Here is a 9,169-nt window from a genome sequence, read left to right as displayed (position 1 = left end):
GGTGGGATTTCAGAAGAGGCGCTGAACCAAGTGGATCAGTTTCTTAGAGAGGCGTTGGAAAAACCTAGAGAGAGGTTATCTAGTAAGTAGTAAAGGCTTTAGCTTAAAGTTGTGATTTTTATTTCTTATTGATCTGTCTGCTGTCCAAAATTAGGGTTTGGGTTTAAAGACCAAGTCTATCGTTGACCTGAATAAGATCCGCTATAACTGATGAAGTCGAGAGATGAAAAGGTTTTGATATATGCAAAAGCGTTACGGTTCTATGAACTTAGACAAGGATAGGATACTGGCGTTTTTAGGGTTCAGTTTTCAGTCAAACTAAAATTTGTCATTTAATTTGGTACTCTAAATTTAGGTTGTAATTTGATTTAGGCATGACGCCATTGCATAAAAAATGGGCACTTGTTCTTTATATTGTTGTGTGAGACAGTGAGAGGAGGATATATTTCTGGTATTCAGAGCTTGGGATTGTGTGAAGAGATCTCTTTTGAATGGTGGATGTGGTGTGAGTTGTCTTGGTGATTTAACTATGAAGTAAAACTCATGATCTTTGTTTTCTGGGGTCTAGAAGAAGAAGACATGATTTCTTTTTTTACTAAGCAGTCTTGAACTAACAGTTTAGATTTATTTTCAAAATCTGGGAATATTATTTTCAGGACAAGTAGTATTGGCACATTATAGATGAGCTGGATATGTTATTATCAATTTAGTATTTATAAGGCTAATTTGTTGATGTGGTAAATGACTCTAGTGTAGTTTACTGGAATTGATTGTATGAAAATTAAGAGTGGACCTCAAATATGTGGATTTTATTGCAGTGATAGTGTGAATTGTGTGTTTTTATCTGTACTTTTACACGATGTATTAGAAAGCGTTGTTTGCTTGTTGACATCCAACTGCCTTGGTAAATGTTAAAGTGTTTTACACCTTTTTGGTTGGGTGATATGAAACTGCAGAAAATTTAAGTGCCCATAAGAACTAAATTTTGTAAGAAGACCAAGAAGAGTTACATTTATCACTTTTAATTTCGTTTTCTAGCTTCAAGAGTGCTGTGGGAGTAGTAAGAACATGAGAAGAAGAGGAAGAATAGTGCAACAACATTAACCACAGTAACCTCAAACATGTTTGACCTCAAACAGAGGTTTGATTGTAGCAGTTTGAGATGGTAGGATCAACAAAAAGATAGACTGCAGGAGAGAGGAAGAAGCACTAAACTATAATCAAAATTCGAAAATAATTGCACGAACATTCAAACTGAACTGAACATGAAACTACTAATATTTTTAACTTCTACGGTATCATTCATCTTGATTGTGAAGGCACTTAGAGTGGGGTTGGTGTGTAGAAGACACAGAGCTGTGGAGGTCGGGAAGAGGGAGGCTTAGTGGGGAGAAGTCAGAACGGGAAGGGACTGGGTGGGATTGATGGTTCAATCTTCTGTCTCAAACACACATGGATCCAATTACACCGGATGAAGTTCAATGTTGGCATCACACTTAGGCGCTAATTAAGCTGAACTCATCAATTAATTCTGGTCTGAAAATGCTTATCGCTGACAATGCATATTTGGGAGCCCTTAAGTTAATATTAAGCTATCTTGTGTCTGGGTTTTGCCTAGGTAGCCATCTAGTAACTGACGACATTATATAACACTATTTTACATGAATCTGAAGAGCGAAAACACTTCATATCGCAAGCTAAAAGCATTATAATATTTTTGTTTTATTGTCAATGTTTGAGCCTATAAAGAATTTGGGTGGTTCTGTCTAGAAATCATTGTTTTAAATATCTCCGACATAACTTGATATATTGCACGATATATCCTTTTACAGGGCTTATCAACCGATATGGTCTCTAAATATCCTTTACCGCTTTTTTACAATTTTGGGTGATGTGTCGCTAATATGGTTGGTATATCAGCTGATATGTTGGCTGACATGTCCTTTTATATTGTTTGTCGCAAAACAACATACCACATTTGGCAATTTTAGGGCGAGATATCATGATTTTTTCCTATTATATCAAATGACATTTTGGCCTAAAAAATCAGAAAAAATGTTGCAATGTTTATTTTTACTTTTGCTTGTTTTACAAGATTGATTAATGATTCTAAACATATATTATTTATATTTTGCATGCTTAGATTTCATTAAGTATGTTGAGATTATATTTTAGTGCATTATACTATATACAAAAATATCTGTTATGGCATTCCGATATTTACCACATATCCTCGATATTTTCTTGATGTCCGCAAGATGATATGATTTTGCCATTCAATATTTTCCCCGATATCCGATATTTAAAACCTTGCTAGAAATGTGGCTGCAAATAGTTACCTGGCCTATTTATCCTTCTTAAGAGAGTCATATTATGGTTATTTTAGTGAATAAAGATGATGGTACTAGAATAAACAAAATAGAAAATAGAAGGAAGATTAAATATGATAAATTTGAGAGGCAAGGGTGAGAATGTTATAGTTCTAATTAATCAGTCTAGTTTGTGGGTCTAACGGAATGTGATTCGTTTTTGATTTTTTGAGATGTATTATTGCTTATGCTGAGACAAAATCAAAACTTAAGTAGAAATAAGTGATAACAAATTTCAAAACTGAAGCACAATCAAGTTAAACCTAACCTATAGACTGATTATTTAAAACGACATCATTCTCACCCTTGCTAAGACAAAATCAATCAGTTTACAACTTAGAAATTAGAATAGTGAAGATAACACGGAAAATTAGGAGAAAGCCCTAGCAAAAGACATATTATGATAAAACTGAGAAACTTGTGAACAGGATGGAAGAGGATTCATTGTGTTAAATTTTATTTTTCATCTCTTAGGTTGCAGCTGTTAGACACTAATAGATCTTGGGAGCATGATAATAGGCTAATAGCACTTTGTAGGTCACAGTATTCTTTCAGTTGAAGTATCATGTCTAAATGTGGGAACTCGTATCAGTTTTTCGACATTTTAAAGTTGAGGAACTATGTTTTTCTCACATGTTAAGCCTTTCGTGTGCAAATATATTGACATTTATCTCTACAGTTCTGAGGATGGAGCAAGATGTTGAGAAGTTTCTGCGCAACCCTACTCAACAGCAGTTGGAATTTCAGGCACTTCCTACCTCCTATCTTCGATTAGCAGCACATCGCATAGCCCAGCACTATGGCCTACAGTCATTGGCTCTACCAGATAATAGCATGCCTGATGGATCTGGCTCACGTATTGTGCTTCAGAAAACTTCCGAGACTCGTTTCCCTATGATTCGTCTTGCAGATATTCCTGTCAATCTCCCAAATGAGGATGGTAATGTTGCAGTTAAAGTAGCAATCAAACAGAGGCCACAGAAGGGTTCACAAAATATTAGCAATTCAAGTTCCCATTCTTCCAAGATTAATCATGTTAAAAGTGTTGAAGAAAGGAAAGAAGACTATAACAGGGCACGTGCACGTATATTTAGCAATAGCAGTAGCAGTAGTAGTGGTACCATAGGCAAGTCAGAAGTTGACTCCTTTGTGGATGACAGTTTCCAGCACTGCTCCATGATGATGCCTAGGCCTGATGAACGATTTTCTTTTGAACGGCCTGAAAATAATTCTGGAAGGACTTTGAATGGGTCTGCTTCAGGTAGCAATAGGTTGAACAGAAACAAAACAGATAAAGAGCCAGTTGTTAGCAGATACAGGGCAAGTAATAGAGTCGCGATCTTCCGTGATCGTGAGGTGGAGCGCAAGGATCCAGATTTTGATAGGAATTATGACAGGCATGTTTTTTGAGGCCTTTGTTTGTTTGTTCTTTGCTACCATTCATTTTATAATTAATGATCTATCTTCTATCATTTACCTGGTCTGAAAATTTGACATCACATTCACCTTTTGTTATTCTGATGACATGTTATGTTCTACGACATGTTGAAACATGTATGAATATTCTATTTTGTGTTATGGAGGTTGTCGTACCAATTTGGTATTATCAGGACATTCTTGGCATCATAGATTTTAGGGTAATTATTATGAAACCGCCTTTAGGGTTGACAATTTATTATGAAACCCCTAGTGTTATTTTTTCATTCTGAAACACCTTGCTGATTATAAAACTGTTAAGACCTATTTTTATTCTAAAGCTACCCTCTTTTTCTTCCTCTTAACATGCTTTCCCTTTCTCCCAGAGGCAAGGCATAGATTAGAAATTGGATGTCACACCAAATAGAGGCTAAAATCAAAGGGTTGAAGAGATTGCATTGATCTTCTATTAATTTTCTTTTTGTTAATGGTCGTGTTTACTTGGGTGTCATGTGAAGAGAGGGGAGGTGGTTTTGCAATAGTTTGAGGAAGAAGAAGAGCTTTATTGAGTGGTATTTTAGAGAAAAATGTAGACATTAAATAGGTTTTAACTGTTTTTTAAAACAACAGTGTTTTTTCTAATGAAAAAATTAACGTTAGGGTGTTTCATAATAGTGTCAAACCTGAAGGGGTTTTCATAATAATTACCCTATATTTTATTCTCTTTTCCTAATGGGAAAGGTACATACGACTGATTTTCTGTCAAGGAGCTCACATTGTTTTGGATGATATTCACAATTATAAGGCACTAAGGGCCTAAGGCAGTTGCAGTACTTGCATATTCCTGGTTTTTGGCGACCACAAGTAGTTTGTTACTAGGAAGTTCCATACAGTTGTTGCTACTGCTGTCTAGTTAGTTCTCCATAGTGATCTGTTTTATTATGGATTTTCTTTCTTTTAATCCTCCAATACGGTTACAATTTTTTTTCATAATATTTCTAGATATATGGATCACATTTAGCATTCTGGCTTGTATAATAATTGCATCTAAACCTCATCACATTATCTGTATCAGATACATGCAAAGATTTGATCCGGGCTTTGGATTTAGCGGAGGACCATACACTATGCAACCACTATTTTCACCTGCAGTAAATTACAATACAGAATTTCCACAGCTTGGTTCAGGTCCTAGGCCTCAAATTTCCATTGAACCACCACCTCGGTCTGTCCCTCAACAAATGCGTGGACCTTGGCCTGGACAAGCTGTACAATCAGCACCTTCTCCAGTTGGCTATGGTCCTGATGGTATGATGGCATCCTTCAATCCAAGTCGTGTTGGCTCTCATCCTGGGTCATCAGTGTATATGCATCCATCCCAATATTCTCTCCCACTGCGTCCTGGCGTTTCATTTGTCCATCCACATGAGCATGTTCAGCTTTTTGCACAGGTAGATGCACACATTATTTGTTTGGTTCAGATCTTCATGCATAAGGTGTTAATTGTCATGGTTGCCTTATGTTCGTTTCCAAAATTTACATGTTTTCCATTTTTTGCAATGTAGCTTGTTTGTCATTTTTTGATGTTCCCTGCCCATTAAATTTCTTCTAATTACAATTTTAATCTGTTTAGACTATGACAATACATATCCTATTGTCCAAACCCAAAATATAAAACATATCCAGCCATGTTACCTGGGTACTTCTATTTGGAAGCCGTACCCGACATGTACCCATTCCCGTATCTGTACCCAAAATTCTTAGATATTCCTTGAACATATGCATATGTTTTTTCAAGCGTGTACTCAATTATACACACTAAATCAAACGCTTCTTGGATGTATATAATACACTTCATATCTATTTCTAATGTATTGATCTCATGTAAATGAACAAAATAATATTGATCTTATGTAAATTAATAATTTTAATACATATAAATATACATAACATACATATTTATAGTAATGTCTCTGTGCCCTAACTTTTACAAATTTGACTTGTCCCATTCCCGTAGCAGTACCCACCCCTGTACCCCTGCCCATGCAACATAGATTATCCAGTTAAAATGCTACATGTGTCGGTATCATGCAGTCTGCAGAAGCTCATGTATGCACATGGCATGGCTACTTGATCTGCTTAAGAGTTGGATATAAAGGGCACCCAATCCAGACATGACTTAGCCGTCTATATCTATAATTGAGTGCATTTTGATTTTGAATTTCTTTTGTTACAGAGATTTTCTAGGTTGTCTGTGTTATCTGGGTACTTCTAATTTGAAGCCGTACCCGTACTAGACACGTGTCCGTACCTGTACCCGTACTCAAAACTTCCTTGGACACTCCTTGCATATGTGCATACATTTATGCGCGGTTGTACTCAATTATACGATACATGTTCTACTTTAAAATGGTTGTCATGCATTTTTTGGACATAATACAATTGACATTCACTTCTTGAAAACTGTTAGACACCGGTCAGGTCCCAAATTATGATTTGAAGGGTTGTTTGGATGTCTAGTTCAAAAACTAGTGATTTTATAATTTATAATCCACATGATAAAGGAACATAAATTTAATTCTCATCCTTGTTACCATGTAAATTATTAGTTCCAATATATATTATACGTGTATAAATATTTATATAGCCGTGTCTCCGTATCCTATCTTTTACAAATTTGCCATGTCCCATACCGTACCCGTACTGGTATCCGTACTCGTACCCGTATCCATGCAACATAGTAGGTTGTCAATGATTGTTTACTGCCATTTCCTCATCCTGAGCTCTCTTGGGCACATACCTGTTGTATTGAAGGATTTGACCGATACCTAAAAGGTGACATGAAATATAATCTGCTTAAATGGTTGGTGGACTGTTTTATAAAATTGATCAATACCACTACCTATATATTATATACCTGAGATTTTCAATATAACCAGTAGCCCTATAATGCTATCACATAACTGGATGATTGCTAAGTATTATTATGAAGTGTCCACAAATGCAATTAATTGTCCATGTAATATTATCTGTTCCCATGTTTGGGCTACCTGTGTGTTTACTGTCCTCAAGTGTAATCGTCATCCATATAAGATTATCTATTTCCATGTTTCGAAAAGCCTCAGATAGAAGCCTATTTTGGATAGCTGTTTCTGCTGCTTCTATTTCTACACTAGTGGGGGTGCAAACCCTTTCTTGTTCTTAAAGAATATGACAGAAACAATCGATCTGTGCATTGATGTGCACAGTAATTTCAGATTGTCTAATATCGTGGACAGATATTTTGGGCGTTTGGCTTCCTTAGGAGATCGTTTTGTTAAAGTCCACCTGACTTGTTTTTTCTTGGATTAGATCATACTTAAACCAGGGTATTTTCACTTATCTAGTTGTACAAATAATATGCATATGTTTTGTACTGAGTTTCACATTTTTCAGTGCAAGTTAACATCAATGAAATTATATTTTTTGATAGTCAACTTCTTATTTACTTCTACTGAATTTTGGATTCTTTTGTCTTATTTTTTTTAGACTCATCAACAGCAATCTGAAGCGAGTTTTGGGTTAGCTCGGCCCCGTTGAGGGGCTTGGGCATGCCTGCACCTGCCAGCGCGAACTATGAGCTTAAAACTGCGGGCTGCCTCGTTTGAGGCTTTCTTGTATGTTGGCAGGGTGATTGCAGGCATACTAGGACCGAGATTGGATGCACTACTGCACATTGAACTCACTCAGCAATCTCTGGCTTTCTCGGTTATCTTTTGATGCTTCTTGATGTTTCTTGATGTTTCGATGCAAGAAGACATATGATTAAAGATAAAGTCAAGCCGTGCTTGGCTTCAGAATTGAAATCTGCAAATTCAGCTGCAGGGGGAAGAAAGATGACACTTGCAATTGTGATATAAGCCCTCCAATTAGGGTGATGGAGGTTTGTATTCGAACACTCAATTATTCCTGTTTCATTGCACATTTCTTCCTTTTTAACTTTTTTCTTCATTCAAATTTTCTGACAAAAATGGCTACATAATTTTCTTGGCAGATGCAGCACATGCTGTCGCCATCCTCTGTTTCAGACAAGCAGTCAGGATACTGGGGGATCTTTGTCCTGGCCAAGTGCCGAGGGAAGCGAACTCTATCTTCTTCTTCTCTTTGAAGGTATGGTGCTCAAATGGTTAACTTATTCTTAATATTGAAGAGCATCATTTAAAAGGCTTTGCGTGTGATTACTATATTTAGTACCGAAGGAATTATTGTAATTAAGACAGACTGCTTTGTTAGATAACTTTTAACACTTTATGGTTTTCTACTCATATGATGCTACTATTGATGTAGTGTGTGGAAAAATCTTATGTTCTGCTTTCGCTTAGTATGACAAGAAATCTTAAAAAGTCCAATATGTTAATATTTCATTAGCCTCCTTGTGAACCTATGTTTTCTCCGGTTGTCTACTTTTCTTCACATATTGGTCTTTAAGTTCAGCAGCAACCTTGCCAGTGTTGCCTTTATGGTAGAGTTCTTGCATATCTGGTATTGACCTGTCAAAAGCAACCCTGGCAATTCCTTACATTGTTTGTTATCCTATTACATCGTCTCTTTTAATTGTTTTTTTAGGATGCTATTTTGTATTCCTTATTCGCTGTTGTCGTCTGAGATGATCTTATATTCCTTATTCTCTGCCGTTGTTTGAGATGGTTTGGTTATGTGCAATGGAGACCATTAAATATTAGAAGAAATGAGAATATAATGATTAGGGCCTGTCTGGTTCCTCAAAAAAGAAATCTGACAGTGAAGGAAACCCCCAGAAAATTGTCAAATTTCCTCATCTCGCTAAATGAAAAAAAGGAAATAGTGGAGGAAAACCCCTGCCACGTCACTCATAAAAGATAATCGGTTTTCAGCCTAAAAACCTCCGAAATGGGCAGAAAACCGATTAAGAACAATAAAAAAAAACTGGGTGTTTTTTGGGTTTCTCGCAGTTTGCCCTCTCATTTCTCCTAGGGTTTACTTTCACCCTCTTCTCCCTTTCTCAATGAAATCCATCGCCGGTTCAATGAAGGTGATCAATATCAGAAGCTCCGACAACTACAAATCGAAGAATATGATCAAGCTCAGAAGCTCCGATGGTGTCGAATTAGAGATCGAGGAGGGCAGTTGCCAAGCAATCAAAGCTGATTCTTGGTATGATCGAGGTCGACTGCGTTGGCAACGAGATCCTGATCTCTTTCAGGTCCATTTTCGTTCGTTTTAGGGCTTGATGTGTTTGATTTATATGCTATATCCTTTATTGCCATCTTAATAATGTTTGATGAATGATTGGTTCTTGTAGTTATTGTGTTATTATTTTTTATGGAATTATATTATTATATTATTAGTTTGGTGTTGCTATCATT

At 36.4% G+C, this 9,169-nt stretch overlaps 1 protein-coding gene across 1 annotated transcript in view; it reads left to right on the top strand.

Moving 5' to 3' along the window:
• Positions 1 to 8,206, top strand: part of LOC109836756 — an 8,593-nt gene extending 387 nt beyond the window's left edge. Inside the window, exons 2-6 of the mRNA XM_020404756.1 lie at positions 19 to 82; positions 3,049 to 3,766; positions 4,861 to 5,236; positions 7,314 to 7,707; positions 7,819 to 8,206. Coding sequence (XP_020260345.1) covers positions 19 to 82; positions 3,049 to 3,766; positions 4,861 to 5,236; positions 7,314 to 7,364 — 1,209 coding nt within the window. The 3' untranslated portion in view covers positions 7,365 to 7,707; positions 7,819 to 8,206. The remainder of the gene's footprint in view (positions 1 to 18; positions 83 to 3,048; positions 3,767 to 4,860; positions 5,237 to 7,313; positions 7,708 to 7,818) is intronic.

The sequence above is a fragment of the Asparagus officinalis genome, chromosome 4, assembly GCF_001876935.1.
Source record: "Asparagus officinalis chromosome 4, Aspof.V1, whole genome shotgun sequence".
In the NCBI taxonomy this organism is placed as follows: domain Eukaryota; kingdom Viridiplantae; phylum Streptophyta; class Magnoliopsida; order Asparagales; family Asparagaceae; genus Asparagus; species Asparagus officinalis.
This window is presented reverse-complemented; position numbering and strand designations above follow the sequence as displayed.